The sequence below is a fragment of the Thunnus maccoyii genome, chromosome 8, assembly GCF_910596095.1.
Source record: "Thunnus maccoyii chromosome 8, fThuMac1.1, whole genome shotgun sequence".
In the NCBI taxonomy this organism is placed as follows: Eukaryota; Metazoa; Chordata; class Actinopteri; order Scombriformes; family Scombridae; genus Thunnus; species Thunnus maccoyii.
This window is the reverse complement of record NC_056540.1, coordinates 22,732,783-22,753,823: the sequence shown is the minus strand read 5'-3', so window position 1 is coordinate 22,753,823 and position 21,041 is coordinate 22,732,783. Positions and strand designations below refer to the sequence as shown.

Sequence of the window (21,041 nt, the reverse complement as noted above, 5' to 3'; positions counted from 1 at the left end):
TGTTAACGGTGAGCAGGGAGCAGGAATTCATGATACATTCATGCATTAAAGCATCGTGATTCATGCATTAGTAAAGCATTACTTAAGTGCATGATTTTGTAAAGTGTTACCGCCGCTACTTTTAAAGTAAAGGGTCTGAATACTTCTAAGGTCTATTTTTAGCAGCATACAGTGTATGACAAGGCTGGAGTGGAGAAATGTCGCCTCCCTTTGTTTGCCTTGGCAATAACCAGGAAGCTGCTCCGTTGCCTGCAGTTAACCACGTGTTACAGAATTTTCGGACTCCCTTGCAGATGTGACCCTCCTTCGCGTGAACGTGCACACACTTACAGGCTACTCGCGATCTCCGCTTCTGTTTAAATGTTTACTGAAAACAGTCTTATTATCTTCGGTTTACTGCTGGATAAATTAATAATAAAAAGAATAGTAAATCGAGAGGGAGATGGTTTATGAAAGATTTCGTTTCACTTAGTTTCACTAAACTAAATTCTAGTCCTCTCTTAGGCTGTTGTAGACAATTCAAGGTGCGAAAGTTCAAGGTACAAACAAAATCTCTTTGCTGACATATCTGGACCCGTTTTTCACTAGTGTCAACAGGGGAGAGACTAGAGGGGGAATCAAATTTTGTTGTTTCGCTTTTTACATAAGTCATGCCAAGTCTTCTTGTTAGGTAACATTTCAAAACAATAAGACTACAGCAGTGGTAGGCAAATATTGGCCAAATCCGGCTATCAAACAAAAATATTTGGTCCCGTAACGAAAGTTTTACATTTTAAACATGCATCAGAGTCATTTACATGTACACAACACATGTCTAGGAATAAGGGAAGCAACACACTGCCGATGTAATCAATTAAGTACTACCATTTATTGTTCAGTGGGCCGACAATAGCAAAAGTTACAAAAATACAAGCTTTCTGCTTAGTTGTTCAATGAAAGTGACTAACAGGAAATTGAGTGATATGAGGCGAGGACCTCAAGTCATAAAAAAAAACAAAACAAAGTACGCTTCCTAATTTTTATCATCTTGAGTGGTGGATCAGGAAGGCTGGTGATTGGTGGCTGGACCCAGTGATGAAAGGAGGCAGGACCAGGGAAGACTGGGACACCAACACAGGTGGGCGGTCCGGAGGCGTTACCCAGAGGGGAATCCCTCTGGAGGAGCTGATGACATAATTTGGTCTCTCTTAATTGCCAGTTGGACATTAAACGGACATTTGCCTTCACATACAACCTTAAAGCTGCAATATAAACCAATTTTGGTCTAGAATGAACTGAAATAGGCATACATAAGCAAAAAAGTCAAAGATGTTGCCCCCCACATAGAACCCCCAATAAACAGCTACATTATATTGTACATCCAGTGTTGTAGTTGAGTCACTAAGTCTCGAGTCCGAGTCGAATCCCGAGTCCCTAGTGTTCGAGTCTGAGTCCAAGTCACCACAGAAGAGCCCGAGTTGAGTCCCCATTACCTGAGTCCGAGTCACCAAAGACGAGTCCGAAAATAAAAAAGATTTACATTAAACAAAAATGACACAGCTTCATGTTAATATTAATGATGATTTTTTTTTTCTTTGGACTTATCGGTATTACAAAACTCGAGTACAGGACTCGGACGGTGCTGACTCAGGTCATCTATTTAGAACATACAAATAAACAGATTACAAGGTGTATTCACAACTTATTTTCTAGAAATCATCTTGTCACAATGGGATGGCATGTTAGTAGTGCCATGGGTAATAATTTAACAAATGTGTTGGCAACATTTCAAGAGATTACCTATGATTATATGCCATGTCAACCTTTCAAATTGGACACATTTAAGAGTTTTACAACAGAATTAATATTCCAATTTTCAAAACACCTGTAGACATACCGTTCCTTCGTAGCAGGGTTTTGGCTATTGCAAACCGATGCCTTGCGAGTTCCTCGTCTGAGGTTTGGAAGTTGATTTCTTCCTCCCCCTTTAGAATGCTCTCAGCGAACTGGAAATAGAAATGAACAGATTATAAAAAGGATAATCTTTGAAAAAATACAGTGCAATTCAATATTATTACCCAAATACAGTAGTTCTCATTGTTTATGGGCTGCATAATACAAAATTACAGAAATATATGGAGGGTTAACACAGAACAAAATTTTGATTGATTTTAACATGTTTTCTTTAAAACACACAATAGATAAGAGTCGACAGCTGTTTTGTTGCCTTACAATCTTTGAAACAAGTGCTTATTTCTGCACAATTTCTGTGATTTTAGAGAATTCTGCAAGCCCTAATGTGACACTTACTTTGAGAGTGAAGACCCCGGATGAGGAGAGGTCTTTTGAGCGTGGATGGAGGGGATTATTGACAGTCACATTGGATATATTACATCCCTTGTCTCTCAGGAACGCTCTGAATATACACAATATTTCACATTTTTTAAAAATTCTATCATTGGAATATGTGCTCTCCATAATTGTTACTTATATTTAAAAAAATAAAATTACCAATATTTACCTTGTTACCCAAAAGCATTTTATCATTTGGAAGTCGGATTCCCCAAATGGGTCAAAGAAGAGAGACGTCCCCTGAGAGGGGAAGATGACCTACATGGAAATACAATGTAAATATACATTGTAAATATATACTATGTTTATACTTACAGTACATAAATATACACACACATGCAGCAAAGTATGTGCATTAACTACCCCAGAGGGACCCACACAATTGTCTCTGTGGGGCCTCTGGACATCCTGTGACACCTTGGGCCCTGGCGGCAGCTAGGCTCAGGGACTGCAGGGCCCCTGAGGTAAACGAGGTAGTTGGGGTCCCTGGCAAGATGACCAAATTAAAGGGCACAGTCAGGCCAGAGGGAAGAGCCTGGGCCTTAACCTTGCATTGCTCCAAGGGAGATTGGCCCCTGCTTGATACAATATGTAAGACACTTTGACGTGTCAGCTAAATGACAATGTCACAATGTAATGTAACAATGTAAATGACTGCAAATGCATACTTAGGGAAACACATACCCTATGTTTCATTGGCATAATCACTGTGGGAGACGGGGGTAACATCCCCCCCAATACATGAAACATGGAAATTTGTCCCTCCCAAAATATTTGTATTTGATACAACATCAGATTCCCCCAAAAGGCTGAAATAAAGCTGATTTCTAGTTAAACCGACTCCAAAATGCACTGGATATGTATCATTCACAGAAAACCTTGTGGTGGAAAACTGCCTTTGCATGATCAAACGAATGTACCAGTGAGAATGCAAAGATAACATTATGCCAATAAGAGACAGATCCCAGGGAGTTGGCAAGAAGGCTAATCTGTGATATAGCAATTTGGTTTTCTGTGTGAAATGATTAAGGTCCATTTTTAGTGTGAGAAAAAGGTGGAAGATACTGAGACAGTAATTTCTAGGATAAGTCACACTTGTATTATCACCAATAACTTATGAACCTCAGAAATAATGACCAGATGGTTGAATATAATTAAAAATGAGGTGGAGACTAGAAACTAAGCTCCACAATAGGAGGAGTTATGAAAAGTATATAATATGAAGTTTTATGATTTTGCATCAGGGTTTTTTCTTGGAGGAGGCCTCAGATTGCTTTGTATCTGTTTATATGCACAGCAAACCTATTCACATTGAACTCTACCAGCTTCCAGTGTATTTTTTGAGTCTTTCTCTTCTAAAGTTTTGAGTTTAATACTAAGTTGTGGGTGACCTGAAGATTTATTGGCCCATTTGAAGATTTTTCCACGACAACCTCCTGCGTCCCATTTGTGTTCATGTCAACAGCAACAGTGAACACAGCAGCTGTAAGTGCAGTGCCAAAGCTTTGAGTCTGTCCTGTGGGTACTGTGGGCCGCCACTGCTTCAGCCCCGAATGTTTTGAGCCTAGCCTCGCAAATTTCTGGTCCTCAGAACTGGTATTTTAATGTAACAGAGCAGAACTTAACGTGGAGTGTCAGAGGGAGAGGGAGAATATGGTGCTGCACATAACAAGAAATACATCAAAATACATCAGCTGAAAGAATAAGTCTGTCTTTAAATTGAGAGAGTGATGTGCGCATTTACACATGTAGCAAACAGCAGCCGTAGCTTTGGTCAGGATCTGACGGTAATTAATGTTCTGTCTTCTGCTAAACATGTACACAGGTCAGCTGTTACACACGGATTCTAGGTTTATATGGTGGAATTGTTTGTAATAAAGCAGCACTTATGGATGAATCATGAGCTCCATCAGAGGGTCAGGACATTTTTAAGTAGCTAAAAGTCCAAGATAAGCCTGCCACCCCATACCCACTTGGTCCCCCACAATATAAAATAATATAAACTCACCATCAGCAGCCAATGTTTTTTTTCATTTATGACTCCAAGAAGCAACTTGTAGTCCTTTGGATTCAACTAAAATTTGAAAAGTGCAACAATTATATGTTAGCTTGAGTTAAAAAACAAAAAACAAAAACATATCCAATACTGTCTTTAAAAATCAGTCTATGTATTAGATTGCACTGCAAACCTTCAGCTCTGAACTTTTTCCTTTCCAAATGTCAGTCATAGCCAAGGAATCAATAACTCCGGCCATCTCTTTGAGTTGCCAGTTGAAGTTCTGCACAAGGACTGTGAGATATCCATTAATTACCTGAAAAAATGAGAGGGGGAAAAGCAAGATATTCTGAGGGTTATATGACCACAAAATATATGACCGCAAAAGATACATTTTGTACATAGTACATATAAAATGAAAATTTCATATATAAATTTGTTGTCACAGATATATCAATAGATAATCATCTAGTAAAGAGATATTACCTCACTTCCCAGCTCCTTATTGGGGGCTGTCCTTCTTATATCAATCCGGTATTTCCTTATCACTGACAGTAGCCAAAAGGGAAGCTTTCCTGCCCATGCATCTCGGATGCCTGTAAAACATATAATACATAGTGTGATAGTAACAGTAACAGATTACCTCTCTGTCTTGTACAACCAGTTCTCAAGTCTTCAAACAACATTTTGAATAGATTTCATACCCTTGTCTATGATGGCGTCAACTGCTGCTTCATGTGGTTCTACCACTGCTACTGGTGGTGGTACTGCTGGGGTATACTCCACCTCCTCTTTGATTTCCGTTCGACTTGCCTGGCATGCAACACACTGAGACACCTAATGGCATTGGAGCATTTAGAAAAAAGAATTTATCAGCTCGTTAAAAAGGATTATATATTTCAAAGAGTAGAGAGGTACAATTTCTGGGGAAATTATAAAATTGTAAAACTGAAAATGAGTGTGCTTGCCCCAGATACCATGTTGATTTATTGTTTAATCTGTAGAAATGGATATCATGTTTGGTCTTTTTCATGTTTTTTTCAAGTGGCCTTGTCTTTTTGCAGAGGCAGTTCCCATGTCCCTGTGTTCAGTTTTTTCAAATATGATATTTCATGATAGAATCATAAATCTGAAGAGAGAGGTTATTTTCCTTTAAAAATTGCCTATCAGAGAGAAGTATAAAAACTGAAAAATGAGCATTAGTGGTGAAGCATACTATTGAAGAAAATGTTTAGTGCATATTCACCAATGTTTTGATGATGATGATGTTAGACAGAAGAGGGTAGAACCAGCTGGAAATGGCATCCCTGGTCTTCTTCTGGAAGTCAGCAAAAAGTCCTGTAGAGAATTGTTTAAAATCTCAGCTTTAGAATGGCAGTCTTGATTTATATATGTATTTCTTGGTTTGTTTGTTGGAAAGTTTAGAAGGCAAAAACATCTTACTGTGATATCAATGAAGCTGATCTATGTGACACCAGTGAGGGATAATAATCTATGTTATTGTAGGGGTTATGTTAGTGCAATGACACTGTTGGTAGAACTGCTTCGAATTATCTGTTATCCACTCAGCTGTTTCATTATAATTGCATAGAACACTAAAGTTTACTCTTACTTGCTCAGAGGCACGGACATGTAGACTATGTAAGTATTTTGTAAGAGCATCACCCCTTGTGATTTGTTGAGGAGAACTGTATTGTTTAACCTAAATCTGCATCAAAAATATTCCGTTTGCTGTGCGGTCATTCTTCACCTCCATATATTAAGATAAGAGAGCGACAATATCTAATTTTCTGAGCATTTTCAAAAAGTTATGACATCAACGTTATAATCCGATAAGATCTTAATGGGAAGCAAAAAGATGAGTGAATTAGTTGAGTAGGCCTACTTATCATCCCCTTACAATTTGTTATGATAAGCCATACCAAACACAAGCACACAAGCATTTAATAAATTCCTTTACATAAAGGGATATTATTCAGACAGTTTCTCACCTTTAATATTGTAGGTGCGGGTTCGTCTACGAAAAGTCTTTTTCTTCACCTTTGTCATCCCCACGGGATACTTCCTGAGAGTAGTTCTGAAATGAATAAAATAATGACATAATTGCAATTAATGGGAAACATATGGAATACATGACAATTTAAAAACCAACATAAAGTGTCTTTGTAAGGTGTTGGGCCACCACGTGCCACCGGAACAGCTTCAATACGCTTAGCATTGATTCTACAAGTCTCTGAACTCTACTGGAAAAGATATTCTCTCATTTACTGTTTTGATTATGGTGGTGGAGAGCGCTGTTTAACACGTTGGTCCAAAATCTTCCATAGGTGTTCAATTGGGTTGAGATGTGGTGACTGTGAGGGCCATAGCATATGATTCACACCATTTTCATATTCATCAAACCATTCAGGACCCCTTGTGCCCTGTGAATTGGGGCATTGTCATCCTGGAAGAGACCACTCCCATCAGGATAAAAGTGTTTCATCATAGGATAAAGGTGATCACTCAGAACAACTTTGTGTTGATTTGCAGTGACCCTTCTCTCTAAGGGGACAAGTAGGGGTCAAGCAATCTATCTATCTGTCTGTCTGTCTGTCCCTCTCTCTCTCTCTCTCTCTCTCTCTCTATATATATATATATATATATATATATATATATATATTAGGGGTGCGCAAAAAATCGATTCACATAACAATCGCGATTCTATCTCTGCCGATTCAGGATTCCAAGAATCGATTCACATTTTTCAGTCTTGTCACGACGCTGTTTTCCTTTTTTTTTTCTGCAATGAATTAGCTCGCTAAATCCCATAGATGGCGCAATGACGCCGCCCCGGACCCAAATCCGGGGGCAAGAGGGAAGTGAAGTGTGTGTCATGAAGAGGCCGCGAGCAATGGAGTACCGGACAGACAAACAAATACAACTTGGTCCATCGGCTATGACGGCGATCATTTGGACATATTTTGGATTTTCTTATCTCGTAGGGAAGAAGGAGCTTTACAAGACTAATGCCATTATCAGGCGCTGCAATGCACTTCCGCAGGTTTGTGCCATTGTGGGCTAATTTATTTGTAACCGCTGTGAAACAGTCAGAAAGTAACGTGTTATTGATCTGATTCACAGCTTCCTCACTAACGTTACCAGCGCTCCCTCTCTTCATTCACTCTCTAGCTCGCTCGACCACTGCTTCTCTCTCTTGTCTTTTTGAAATGAAGCCGTCATCAAAGCCTAACTTTACTTTTAACGTTATCAAAGGAAGAGAAATGTCCTCCCCTCTTCCTAGTAATGTTTTTCTCATATGGCAGGTTGTACAGCGTTACTGGTTGCGTTTCTCCAAAAGACTAAGTGGACTAAAGGAACATCAATCTTACTCAGGTTGACATTGAGTAGCAAATGTTTACATTTGATTCAGCGTGATCTTTTTTATTTGAGACCTATAAAAGTGTCTACTGCAGTCAAATGGAAAGTGTAACTCAAAACATCAATCTAGAATCAAATCTATGAATGTATTGAATTGAGAACTGATTTAGAATTGCAAATCGAATCGATTTTTGAATCGCGAATCGGTTGTGAATCGAATTGTGACCCCAAGAAATCGAGTTGAATCGAATCGTGAGATTTCCTGAATCGTGCCCTAGAGAGAAGGATGAAGCTCTGGCCGCTGGTGGAGAAGGCACGCGAACAAGGAAAAACGGCATATTTCATTGGTGGACGAGCCTTTGCTAATGACACTGAACTGACTCTTGCTGCGACTTGAGATTTCTTCAATAGATAAGTCCTCATTAGCAACTTTGAACTGCTGCTTGAGGTTTGACAAACATCCTATAAGACGGTGTATGTTTAAAACCAAGTAATACTGATCTGCAATAACCAAAGAGTAACTAAGAATAGTTCACCTTGATTCTTCAAGTTGCTTCTTTCTTCAAATGGACTATTGTCCTGAAAGGTTGATGAGTACAAATAACGCTACTTGTTAACAATGAGCGACACTTTTTCCGTAGCTAAGCCCATTCAGGTCAATGTTGCTAGTCCTAATTTTTGCACACTTTTTCCTTTTATTGTTAAAAACTGCTGGAATGTTTATCAACAGGAAAACTAAGGTGCCTTATTAGTTTCAGAGTTAAATTTAGCTTGTTTCACTAATTCACTTTACATAAATGTTAAAATGGTGCAGCTCCTGACAGCAGGGTTAAATTTCCTAGTTTCATCCTAACTTTAGACTACTTCTTGTTTGATTCTTTATTGTTGTTAATACGTTTTTGTCTGTTATTACTCTTAATGCCGAGGATTAAGAAATACTGTAAAGCGCAAAGCTATTTTTTTGTTTGCTAAGCAGCACAAAACTGATTTCTGTTTTATTCAAGATTCACATTCGATTACTAATGATGCAAGGTTATAGAGGTCTCAATGGGGCAACGAGTTATGACTGGCACATGAATCTTAACACTCGGCTGGTGTTGCCACTCTAAAACACACTTTCTCTGGAGTTATTCTATACTCTGTCAATAACATAGCAGGTCATTTTCATTATCTAGTCGTTAACATTGACATCTTTACTGTTATTATTATTAATATCTATGGGTATAACTCTAAATCTGAGAATGATAAGCTTCTTGAAATTTTAGAGAACCAGATTCAGCACACCCTTAATAACTTTCCAAACTCTGGTATTGCAATAGGGGGGGATTTCAACATGATACTAGACCATAATAGGGATTGTTGGCCTCAACATGATTCTACGGCAGAAAATGAAAATTCAAAGATATTTATGCAAAGATTTAATTTAATTGACATATGGAGGAATAAGAATCCTAACCTAAATGCTTTCACTTGGCATAATAGAAGTGCCACCAGACAGTCACGATTGGACATCTGGCTAATTTCTCAAAATATGAACATTGATAAGGTATCAGTTAATGTCATTACAACACCATTAACAGATCATAATGCAGTCTTTATTTCTATTCCTTTACATTCTGCTTATACTAAGATATGTTTTGTCTGTCACAGAGAGGCCCTGCAAATATGTCAGATGAGGACAGATTACAGTTAAACTCAGAACAACTTAATCTCAATGAAATATACACAAATAAAGCAAAATTCCCTTAAAAATGTCACCAAAATTAGTCCAGACAATAAAAAGTTATGTGACCGTAATGTAAATCTAAATGAAGTCACTTTTGCAATTGAACATCTTAAAATTAACAAATCTCCAGGTGTTGATGGACTCTCTACTGAATTTTATCAGGCCTTTACAGAACATTTAGCTCCCTTTCTGCTTGAAGTATTCTTAGAAAGCATTGAAAAAGGAGCTCTTCCCCCTACAATGACACAAGGCTTAATTTCTTTAATCCCAAAACCCAAAAAGGATCTCCTTTTTATTGATAACTGGCGGCCTATTTCCTTATGGAATAGTGACTACAAAATCTTTGCCTCAATAATTGCTAAGCGTATTAAAATGTGTTGGATCCAATTATTGATGAGGTTCAATCAGGTTTCATGAGAAAAAGACATATCTCCAATAATATCAGGCTTGTTTTAGATTTAATTGATTATTCTATTTTATGTTCTGAAGATAATTTCAGTCTTTTTTTGGACTTCTATAAAGCTTTTGACACGGTAGAGCACAATTTCATGCCCCTACACTGTCCCGTCCTGCGCCTGCGTTTGAATTTGAGAGCGAGAGGCAGTTAGTGGGGTTTTACCCTCCTTTCGAGAGAGATTGGTAATTTTCTGGCAATTTGAATCAATCATCCCAATGCCATAGCTCCCAACTTGATGCAATTCTATAAACATTACCCCCTTACGACAAAATGCAGAAAAAAGAATAATCAAACACTGAATTGATGACTCCACCTCAAACAATAGGCTATATCCTAATTCCACTTTTTTCCATGCGCTACTTGCAAAATGGGACACCTTATATTTGATATACCGTAAGTCGTCTAGTTTCATATGATACCAGTATCTTCACTCTAGCTTTAAAACTGAGTCTGTAACAGTCTTTTAAAAACAGTAAACTGTTAACAGGTGACAGCATTATTGCCAATATTAACTGTCCCACTTTGCCAGGTGTCCCAATATAACATTACCCATCCTATATTGCTAAAAGGGCAGATTAAGTCAAACAGACTCACCCCAAGTCGATCGTCTTCATCGAAAAATCGAAAAGATCAGACGGTGCGCTCAGCGCCTTGGCTTTGCTTCCACAAGGCTCTGAACAAGGTCGAATATCTGGACTTCTACTAGTCCAGATAGTCCCAGCGAGGGCTCCCTCGCTGGGAGGAGGAGTGCTCGTTTCCGTCACTCGCGTTTTTCATTATAATAAAAGCACCCGGAGGCGGTACGCCGTTCATTCCTATGAAAGTGGCTCAGTGGCAGCATGGATGTGCGCGTGCCACTTTCCTGCGCTCAACTTTCCTGTATGCGGATTGGCTGATTAATACAGTAGCGGACCAACCTGTGATGTTCCCTCACACATAATCAAGTTGTACAATGCTGCCTGTGAGTTCTCCGACAGCACAGACAGTGGGCCCACATGCAGTTTGCCATCTCTCCCTGTTGTCACTAGATGACTTTACACAAAAGTAGTAGAAGTCCAGATATTCGACCTGAGTGAATTTGGTGTGTGTCACGTCTTGTATTTTTATGTAAGAGGGGAGTCAGATTTTTGATAGATGTAAAGAGCCAGCAAAGAGCAAAGAGATTTTGTTCGTGTCGCACCTTGAATTGTGTATAATAGAGGGGACTAGAAATTAGCTTAGTGAGTCTTCGGCACGGACATGTAGACTATGTAAGTACTTTGTAAGAGCATCACCCCTTGTGATTTGTTGAGGAGAACAATATTGTTTAACCTAAATCTGCATCAAAAATATTCCGTTTGCTGTGCGGTCATTCTTCACCTCCATATATTAAGATAAGAGAGCGACAATATCTAATTTTCTGAGCATTTTTCAAAAACTTCTGTGTGATTATAAAATTGAGAAACTTCCCTTATTCTTATCTAAATTCCACAGACGAATGCTGTTGGCATGGACCTTAATTTACAAACATAACTTCTCCCCCCATAGAAATTTATTTGGAATAGTCGGCATATAATGTTCAAAAATAGATCCTTATTTTATCCACTATCCATTAATAATAATATAATTTTAGTAAACCAATTAATTAATACTAATGGACTGCTATTGAGCTATTCTGAATTTCTTGATACTTTTGGCATTCCTATCACCCTAAAGGAGTTTGAAACGCCTATTCTGACTACGTCCCTACACTCCCCCCAGCTGAAAAGATTTAATTTGCTTGCTCTACTGTTGAATAGTAAGAGACCGGTTTTTTATCTGTGATTTTTTGTTATATTCGTAACGTAACGTTATTGATAATCTCTCCAAAGTTTGAATTTGAGAGCGAGAGAGAGTTAGTGGGGTTTTACCCTCCTGTCGAGAGAGAGTGGTAATTTTCTGGCAATTTGAATCAATCATCCCAATGCCGTAGCTCCCAACTTGATACAATTCTATAAACATTACCCCCTTACTACAAAATGCAGAAAAAAAGAATAATCAAACACTGAATTGATGACTCCACCTCAAACAATAGGCTATAATTCCACTTTTTTCCATGCGCTACTTGCAAAATGGGACACCTTATATTTGATATACCGTAAGTCGTCTAGTTTCATATGATACCAGTATCTTCACTCTAGCTTTAAAACTGAGTCTGTTACAGTCTTTTAAAAACAGTAAACTGTTAACAGGTGACAGCATTATTGCCAATATTAACTGTCTCACTTTGCCAGGTGTCCCAATATAACAATACCCATCCTATATTGCTAAAAGGGCAGATTAAGTCAAACAGACTCACCCCAAGTCGATCGTCTTCATCGAAAAATCGAAAAGATCAGACGATGCGCTCAGCGCCTTGGCTTTGCTTCCACGAGCCTGAAAAGAGGACTACTCCCTCCTCCTCGGAAAGTAGTCCTCGGAAACGAGGACTACTTTCGTCCTCGGAGGTGAAAAGCAGCCGAAAGGCGGTACCTCGGTCATTGAAAGTCGCTTAGTGGCAGCACGGATGTGCGCGTGCCACTTTCCTGCGCTCAACTTTCCTGTATGCGGATTGGCTGATTAATACAGTAGCGGACCAACCTGTGATGTTCCCTCACACATAATCAAGTTGTACAATGCTGCCTGTGAGTTCTCCGACAGCACAGGCAGTGGGCCCACATGCAGTTTGCCATCTTTTCCTGTTGTCACTAGATGACTTTACACAAAAGTAGTAGAAGTCCAGATATTCGACCTGAGTGAATTTGGTGTGTGTCACGTCTTGTATTTTTAATATAAGAGGGGAGTCAGATTTTTAATAGATGTAAAGAGCCAGCAAAGAGCAAAGAGATTTTGTTCGTGTCGCACCTTGAATTGTGTATAATAGAGGGGACTAGAAATTAGCTTAGTGAGTCTTCGGCACGGACATGTAGACTATGTAAGTACTTTGTAAGAGCATCACCCCTTGTGATTTGTTGAGGAGAACAATATTGTTTAACCTAAATCTGCATCAAAAATATTCCGTTTGCTGTGCGGTCATTCTTCACCTCCATATATTAAGATAAGAGAGCGACAATATCTAATTTTCTGAGCATTTTTCAAAAACTTCTGTGTGATTATAAAATTGAGAAACTTCCCTTATTCTTATCTAAATTCCACAGACGAATGCTGTTGGCATGGACCTTAATTTACAAACATAACTTCTCCCCCCATAGAAATTTATTTGGAATAGTCGGCATATAATGTTCAAAAATAGATCCTTATTTTATCCACTATCCATTAATAATAATATAATTTTAGTAAACCAATTAATTAATACTAATGGACTGCTATTGAGCTATTCTGAATTTCTTGATACTTTTGGCATTCCTATCACCCTAAAGGAGTTTGAAACGCCTATTCTGACTACGTCCCTACACTCCCCCCAGCTGAAAAGATTTAATTTGCTTGCTCTACTGTTGAATAGTAAGAGACCGGTTTTTTATCTGTGATTTTTTGTTATATTCGTAACGTAACGTTATTGATAATCTCTCCAAAGTTTGAATTTGAGAGCGAGAGAGAGTTAGTGGGGTTTTACCCTCCTGTCGAGAGAGAGTGGTAATTTTCTGGCAATTTGAATCAATCATCCCAATGCCGTAGCTCCCAACTTGATACAATTCTATAAACATTACCCCCTTACTACAAAATGCAGAAAAAAAAGAATAATCAAACACTGAATTGATGACTCCACCTCAAACAATAGGCTATAATTCCACTTTTTTCCATGCGCTACTTGCAAAATGGGACACCTTATATTTGATATACCGTAAGTCGTCTAGTTTCATATGATACCAGTATCTTCACTCTAGCTTTAAAACTGAGTCTGTTACAGTCTTTTAAAAACAGTAAACTGTTAACAGGTGACAGCATTATTGCCAATATTAACTGTCTCACTTTGCCAGGTGTCCCAACATAACAGTACCCATCCTATATTGCTAAAAGGGCAGATTAAGTCAAACAGACTCACCCCAAGTCGATCGTCTTCATCGAAAAATCGAAAAGATCAGACGATGCGCTCAGCGCCTTGGCTTTGCTTCCACGAGCCTGAAAAGAGGACTACTCCCTCCTCCTCGGAAAGTAGTCCTCTGAAACGAGGACTACTTTCGTCCTCGGAGGTGAAGGCAGCCGAAAGGCGGTACCTCGGTCATTGAAAGTCGCTTAGTGGCAGCACGGATGTGCGCGTGCCACTTTCCTGCGCTCAACTTTCCTGTATGCGGATTGGCTGATTAATACAGTAGCGGACCAACCTATCATGTTCCCTCACACATAATCAAGTTGTACAATGCTGCCTGTGAGTTCTCCGACAGCACAGACAATGAGACCACATTCAGTTTGCCATCTTTTCCTGTTGTCACTAAATGACTTTACACAAAAGTAGTAGAAGTCCAGATATTCGACCTGAGTGAATTTGGTGTGTGTCACGTCTTGTATTTTTAATATAAGAGGGGAGTCAGATTTTTGATAGATGTAAAGAGCCAGCAAAGAGCAAAGAGATTTTGTTCGTGTCGCACCTTGAATTGTGTATAATAGAGGGGACTAGAAATTAGCTTAGTGAAACTTGAGAAACGAAACTTAAGTGAAACGAAATTCCTAATAAACCCATCTCTCTCTCGATTTTCTATTCTTTCATTATTAATTTATCCAGCAATAAACCGAAGATAATGTTTTCAATAAATATATTTAAACAAGCGGAAATTGCGTGTAGCTTGTTGAAGCGTTACAGCCGAGGTAAAGTATTTGAGGAATTTTAAAGTTATACCCTAAGTATAAAGTGTTATCACTGCTATTTTTTAAGTAAAGGGTCTGAATAACATCTTCCACCATTGCTAATAGGATATATTTTAGCAGCATAGTATGTGACAGGACTGGAGTGGAGAAAGGCCGCCCCCTTTTGGTTGCCTTAGCAATAACCAGGAAGTGCTGCGTTGACTGACAGTTAATCAGCTGCTCCGTTGCCTGCAGTTAACGACGACGAATGGGGTTGACGTGACAACCGAGTATTTACGGAATTTTAACGTTACGCGGCCGTTAAAAACGCAAAAAAGAAGTTGCAAAAGTTGTAAGTCTTCCTATTCATGGCATCTCTAGCTGTCTAAAAATCTAGTTTCAAGCTACTCGCCCATCATGTGATTTTACTTATCGGTCGCCTGTTGCTCGAGTCCTGGGAAGTAGACGAAAGCTTCGTTTCTCATGCGAGAGTTGGTTGAAACAGCAACATAAAGACGTAAATTAATAAGTGAAGTGTTGTTCGTTGTTTCAGATGGAAGTGAACCGTTTGGACTTCTACATTGGTCTCTCGCTCGCTGTGAGCTCCAGTGTTTTTATCGGCGCAAGTTTCATCCTGAAGAAGAAGGGCCTGCTGCGATTGGCTAGCAAGGGTTCAATGCGAGCAGGTACTGTTGTTCAAGTTTGTTAAAATAAAGCTTAAAATCTGTATTGAAGGAAAGTATAATCATCTCTTAATTTGCAGCACCCCTGTCTGTGTTACAATATATAATTACTGATGCATTACTGTAGGGAGATTTTAAAGTTGTTGGCTGAGGTGGAGCAATCTTCAAAAATGTAATATACTGTTATTGTTTAATCTACAACAATACTTTGTATTTTATAAGGTGATCGTATGTGTAAGTAACCAGTCATATCTACAGCTGTCAGATAAATGTAGTGGAGTAAAAAGCACAATATTTTCCCTTTAAAATGTAGTGGAGTAGAAGCATAAAGTAGCATAAAATGATTGTGTATCTGTTTTTTGTTATATTCCGTATTATTTTATATTCCACCACTGACAAATATAATTAGATATTACTGAAAAGGAGGGCATGTCTGTATGAGTATTAAAATAATAAGTCAGGAGGATGTTACCGCTTATTAATTAAGGCCAATAACTTACAGGGTGTAAATTAGGTATAATGATGTTTTGATAAGAAGCTGGCTGTTGGTGAAATAACCCAATGACCCTTCAACTTAAAATCAGTGAGGAATATTTTGAAGTGATTATTTGTACAATATTTACTTCATTTTTGTTTTCTGTATGTCACAGGTCAAGGGGGGTATGCGTATCTGAAGGAATGGCTGTGGTGGGCAGGACTAATTTCAAGTGAGTGCATGATTCACACTCTTAATTCTGCTGGTAAAATGGGTGACATGGTCAGCTGTTTTTTATTTTTTCACTTACACTGCCAACCAGCCTTGCCAGTGAACATTGTGCTCTTTGTTTTTCAAAGTGGAAATGAAGTTGGTGTGGGTTTGGTATTTTTTGCAGTACATGCAGCACCCACACCATCTGTCTGAAGTACACATTCCTTCAAAGAGCACATTTTCACTTGTGGGTTTGAAGAAAATCATTTGTCAAATCCTAATCAGCTGCCACAGCTATAAATTTGCATATACTTATGGTATACTTATACTTATGTTCTAGTGGGAACTGGAGAGGCCGCAAACTTTGCTGCGTATGCATTTGCGCCAGCCACACTTGTGACTCCTCTGGGGGCATTGAGTGTACTTGTAAGGTACTTGTTTTAAGGTTTTATTTTGCAGCTTTTCATACCACTGATGTTATCAGGTCATTCTCTTAGTGTGATACAGAAAACGTGAGAATACAAATAACACTCCTAGCTCTCTCAACACGTTAAAGGATGATTCTAGTGATGGTCAATATTTTTCTTATTGCCAAGAAAACCCATGAAAAGACCAAAACCAACAATGAATTGATTCTTCTATTAAAAACACATTGAACCGCACTATTGCATTGAGCAAGTGACACATACCTTCATTAACATGAATTCGGTAAAAAAAAATATAATATTGCCATCACCACCTTTAAATATGCATGTGTGATAACACTCTGTCTGCAATGTTTGTTTTTTCTCTTCCAGCGCTGTGCTGTCCTCTTACTTTCTGAATGAGAGGCTGAATGTGCATGGGAAGATTGGTTGTTTGCTGTGTGTTTTGGGCTCCACAGTGATGGTGATCCATGCCCCGCAGGAAGAAGAGGTTGCTTCCCTCAGTGCCATGGCTGAAAAGCTCAAAGACCCAGGTAGGAACAGAGCTTGATGGGTGCGAATCCCCCTGTGAGACTTGATTAACCATGTTGTGGAGAAAATGAATCCCAGATAACAGCTGGAGGGGTTTTTTTCAGGGTACTAACTCATTTCTGAATGCTCCCACTAGGTTTCATTGTGTTTGCTGTGTGCGTTGTTGGAAGCAGCCTGGTTCTTATCTTTGCCGTGGCTCCGCGTTTCGGACAGAAGAATGTGCTGGTCTACATCCTGATCTGCTCTGTGATTGGCTCCCTCTCTGTGTCTTGTGTCAAGGGCCTGGGCATTGGCATTAAGGAGCTGTTTTCTGGAACAGCCGTGCTGAAGGAACCCCTGTTCTGGTCCTTAGTCATCTGCCTGGTAATCTGTGTCAGTGTTCAAATCAGTTACCTGAACAAAGCCCTCGACATCTATAATACCTCCATCGTCACGCCCATCTACTACGTCTTCTTCACCACATCCGTCATGGCCTGTTCAGCTATCCTCTTCAAGGAATGGTTGAGCATGACCACTGATGGAGTGGTGGGAACTATCAGCGGGTTCCTCACCATCATTTTGGGGATCTTCCTCCTCCATGCCTTCAAGGACATTACATTTAGCTGGGATTCTCTCCCACTCTACCTTAGGAAGGGTCCTCAGGGCTTTCCGTGGGGCCACCAGCCTTACGTGGCTCTTCCCAGCCATGACAGCCAAGCAGAGGATGAGTTAAAGCTGCCCAGAGAAGGAAGTTCAAAGAACAGGTGGGGTACACAGTGCGCTAGAGAGCTCTTTAAGGATGACCAGTAGCCTTCCCTACTAAGAAAAATTGCTTATTGCAATTAAGAAGCTTTAATGCACATCACAGCTTTACAATGTGACAAGTTAGTTTTACTAAATCTGAATTTCTAGTCTGTCTTACACAATGCAGAATGCACTGGATGAACAAAGGTTTCTTAATATGAGCATATGTTGCTATGAGCACACTGGATCGCATGTACAACTTAAATGATGTACTTAGTTGAACATGATGGTACGTCCACATATTTTTTCTAAAAGACAGACCAAAATTAAACTATTGTATAATTTATACAAGAAACTATCTTTAAATATGAAAGTGAATGTCTGTTGCACTGCTGTGTACAATTTTTACATTAGTTAAAAAATAACTGAAGCCAGAATGTGCCTTTTTTTTAATAACCGTAGTCATAGTTTTGCACTTTTAATCTTGATCATATACTGTACAAATGTATAAACTGACTTATGACCAGTGTTAAGGCAAAAAAAACAAACCTTTCTTTGCCCTGAATAAGTTTTAATCATGTGTTGTTGATGAACAAGTTTGAGTAATTCCTCTGAGTTACTTAATACCTCAGTATTATATACAAGCCTGACCAAAGAATGCCGTTTCCCTGTATAAATGACTTCCCCAACATGTGCCAAGCTGTAACATATCTGATGTAACTGTGCCTTTTGTGTTTGATGTTGATTAAAACATAACTACAACATTAAATGACTACACTTTTCCTTAAGAGACAGAATTATTTGGCATTTTGTTTATTGCATATGTACAGTCCAAAACCTTTAGCAGTTGATCACACCTCTTCGGTCAAGAGACTGTTTGTTCTCTTAACTTGCAGCAGGTGTGGTGAACGTGCTGAATGTCCCAGATGTGTGTATCTTGCTGCAGTCTCCCACACTTCACCCACTAGTTGCAGCAATTTATATTCAACACAGTCCAACTGTATTTAACAGTATCCATGACTTACTGAATTCCATGTGTATATCATGACAAAAGAAACAAAACCAACATCAAGTCACTGCCAGCAACAGACCACAATTTAACAGTTGTGTAAGACTCATATCCCACCACATGGAGGACAAATCAAACCCAACACTTCTGCATGAGTCGCAGGGGCAAGATACAAGGTGTTAATCTGAGGCACTTGTATCAAAAGTAACACTTCCTGTTGTTCCTTCTTCCAGATGAACGGACAGTTCTGCAACATATAGACAGCTGCGTCGGGACCAAAACGGTCTTGTTTCGGCTGAAGGGCCTTTTGCATCTGTTATCATCCTTGCAGAGTTGGTTTTTATTCTGACATGGACTCAGAGAGTGACCCCCTGCTCCTCTGAGTCTGTTCAAGCCTGTTTAGGATGAACTGGCTGGTGTCAATAAATCGCTCCACACAGTTAACGAAGCACATTTCTGTCCTTGAGTCCAGCTTTGGCCCGGGTTTGTCCATGCACTTCTCCTGAAAACAGAAGACAGAGATATTTATTTTAACTACAGCTGCTCGTACAATGTAAAAGTAGAACACTGAATTTATGTAAGACCCTGAAACCGAAGCAGCTAAACGGATTCTGCTTTAACTCATAATTTATGTACACGTGAGCTTTTCCTGTTGTGATATGTCAAAACCTGTCCTGAGGGAAAAAAGGCCTATTGTTAGTTGTATGCTGCCATTGTTTGTTTGGCATACAGCACATAAAAACAGTATGTCACTGTGTTCCACTGCAACCACTTCCCACCCTGACATATGGTGATTCTTACTGGCACATACCATTGCTGATTATATCACTGCTGTGTGCCACATAAAAACAGCAAGCCATTGACAGGTCCCATTTTTAACCAGGAGCTACTGTGTAACACTGGCAGCTAATTACAGCTGCAACAATAAGTTGAAAATTAATCAGCAACTATACTGATAAATGTTTTAGTCATTTTCTATGGAAAATTGTCAAGAATTTGCTGGTTGCTGCTTCTTAAATGTGAGGATTTTGAGCTTTTTTGTGTCATACATGACGGTGAACTGATTATCTTTGGATTTTAGACTGTTGATCAGACAAACATGATATTTGAAGATGCCACATTGGGCTCTAAGAAATTTTATAGACAAAATGTTTAATCTCGAGAGTAATTTAATTTATTCAGATCCTTTACTTAATTAAAAAGTAGCAACCCTACAATATCAAAATACTTCCATTGCCAGCAATAGTCCTGGATTGAAAATGTCAGTTTTATTAGCAAAGTGTACTCAAAGTATCCAGAGTAAAAGTACTCATAATTCAAAGAATATGTTCCTATGACTGTTTTACTATTACCTATCATATTATTGGATTTTAATTACTCATGCATTTGATGTGCAAGTAGTATTTTTCTGTTGTAGTTGGTCAAGGAGGAGCTCATTTTAATTACTTAATATAACGTTGGGTAGTTTATAACAGTGCATCCAATGTGTTGGATGTGAAATCTTAATCTGTAAAGTAACTACAGCTGTCATATAAATGTAGTAAATAGCACAATATTTTCCTCTGAATTGTGGTGAAGGAATGAAAATGTTCTAGTAAAGTACAAGTACCTCAAAATTTTACAGTACAGTACTTGAGTAAATGTATTTATCTACTTGCCACCACACTGCCTGTTGTAATCTTCATCTTCCAGTGAAACAGGAGTGACATATCGTTTATAAGTCACACACAGCAGCGACAGATGTCTGAAACAAGATATCATCAGCCTCTTTTCGATGTCCATTAACTTACGTTACTTAAGTACACGTAACTTCTTTCACTAAAAAGGTAATATAAGAAAAGTAGTATTTGGACACAGCAGATAATACATTTATCTGCAGCTGTTATGCCTATAGAAGACAACCTAACAGTTTTAGCCCCTGAAAGATATGTAAAAAGCAAACTGCAAAGCTGCACTGCTAGCTTACCCAGCAAACTTCCGTCATTTGATGCACCAGCTGCTGAAATCTTTGTTTTTGAGACTCGATCTCGATGAAGTGCTGAAGCTGAGGGTCCGCTGTCGCTCCCTGGCCGTCCATATTCGGATAAAAACTAATCGTAGCAGCAGTATTTCTCTAATTATGAATGTCTTATGGCTCAATTGCTGACCTTCACGTGTATGTGTGTGCAAGACGGGAAACAGGAAGTGTTTCGACCAATCAGAGAGCGCGTTCCTATGACGGCACACGTCACCACATATATAGAATCCCGTACTGAGTGACATATATTAAAAAACCCCTGAGGTCAAATTAATTTCCCTCTTCCTATGTACTTTTTTCAAATTCTTATAATTATTTAATTTTTTAACTTATTTGGGATTTTTTTGTCTCACTG

General features: G+C 38.9%; 3 protein-coding genes across 7 annotated transcripts; 1 reads left to right on the top strand and 2 right to left on the bottom strand.

The window, feature by feature from the left end:
* Positions 1–971: 971 nt before the first annotated feature.
* Positions 972–13,996, bottom strand: LOC121901905. Of its 4 annotated transcripts, none has more exons than XM_042418993.1 (11): positions 10,465–13,849; positions 6,319–6,404; positions 5,574–5,665; positions 5,032–5,164; positions 4,814–4,923; positions 4,521–4,643; positions 4,340–4,405; positions 2,501–2,589; positions 2,290–2,395; positions 1,877–1,985; positions 972–1,164 (listed from the first exon to the last, which is right to left on the bottom strand). In XM_042418993.1, exons 1-11 carry the CDS (start codon positions 10,482–10,484, stop codon positions 1,136–1,138), a joined length of 963 nt encoding a protein of 320 aa, XP_042274927.1. In that variant the 5' UTR covers positions 10,485–13,849; the 3' UTR covers positions 972–1,135. The 4 variants fall into 4 exon arrangements, with proteins under 4 accessions (XP_042274927.1, XP_042274926.1, XP_042274925.1 ...); XM_042418992.1 differs by lacking the exons at positions 972–1,164; positions 10,465–13,849 and adding exons at positions 1,541–1,635; positions 13,871–13,996; XM_042418991.1 differs by lacking the exon at positions 972–1,164 and adding an exon at positions 1,541–1,635 and having other exon boundaries at positions 12,188–13,852.
* Positions 7,134–18,188, top strand: zgc:101583 (uncharacterized protein LOC494104 homolog). Of its 2 annotated transcripts, none has more exons than XM_042418987.1 (6): positions 7,134–7,370; positions 15,164–15,296; positions 15,944–16,000; positions 16,322–16,412; positions 16,779–16,939; positions 17,074–18,188. In XM_042418987.1, exons 1-6 carry the CDS (start codon positions 7,149–7,151, stop codon positions 17,724–17,726), a joined length of 1,317 nt encoding a protein of 438 aa, XP_042274921.1. In that variant the 5' UTR covers positions 7,134–7,148; the 3' UTR covers positions 17,727–18,188. The 2 variants fall into 2 exon arrangements, with proteins under 2 accessions (XP_042274921.1, XP_042274922.1); XM_042418988.1 differs by lacking the exon at positions 7,134–7,370 and adding an exon at positions 14,037–14,962.
* Positions 18,189–18,457: 269 nt separating this feature from the next.
* Positions 18,458–20,868, bottom strand: timm8a (translocase of inner mitochondrial membrane 8 homolog A (yeast)). Its single transcript, XM_042418994.1, has 2 exons — positions 20,636–20,868; positions 18,458–19,171 (listed from the first exon to the last, which is right to left on the bottom strand). Exons 1-2 carry the CDS (start codon positions 20,744–20,746, stop codon positions 19,010–19,012), a joined length of 273 nt encoding a protein of 90 aa, XP_042274928.1. The 5' UTR covers positions 20,747–20,868; the 3' UTR covers positions 18,458–19,009.
* Positions 20,869–21,041: the final 173 nt, after the last annotated feature.

What these genes read in the sequence shown, in the direction of transcription:
- zgc:101583 (XM_042418987.1), top strand. Translation starts at nt 7,149, where the DNA reads ATGACGCCGCCCCGGACCCAAATCCGGGGGCAAGAGGGAAGTGAAGTG. An exon ending in CAAGGGTTCAATGCGAGCAG is followed by an intron (nt 15,297 to 15,943) that starts GTACTGTTGTTC and finishes TGTATGTCACAG; the next exon opens with GTCAAGGGGGGTATGCGTAT. An exon ending in GTGGGCAGGACTAATTTCAA is followed by an intron (nt 16,001 to 16,321) that starts GTGAGTGCATGA and finishes CTTATGTTCTAG; the next exon opens with TGGGAACTGGAGAGGCCGCA.
- LOC121901905 (XM_042418992.1), bottom strand. Translation starts at nt 13,890, where the DNA reads ATGAAGACGATCGACTTGGG. An exon ending in AAAAACATTGGCTGCTGATG is followed by an intron (nt 2,590 to 4,339) that starts GTGAGTTTATAT and finishes ATTTCCATGTAG; the next exon opens with GTCATCTTCCCCTCTCAGGG. An exon ending in AAATGCTTTTGGGTAACAAG is followed by an intron (nt 2,396 to 2,500) that starts GTAAATATTGGT and finishes GTGTATATTCAG; the next exon opens with AGCGTTCCTGAGAGACAAGG.
- timm8a (XM_042418994.1), bottom strand. Translation starts at nt 20,746, where the DNA reads ATGGACGGCCAGGGAGCGACAGCGGACCCTCAGCTTCAGCACTTCATC. An exon ending in AAATGACGGAAGTTTGCTGG is followed by an intron (nt 19,172 to 20,635) that starts GTAAGCTAGCAG and finishes TTCTGTTTTCAG; the next exon opens with GAGAAGTGCATGGACAAACC.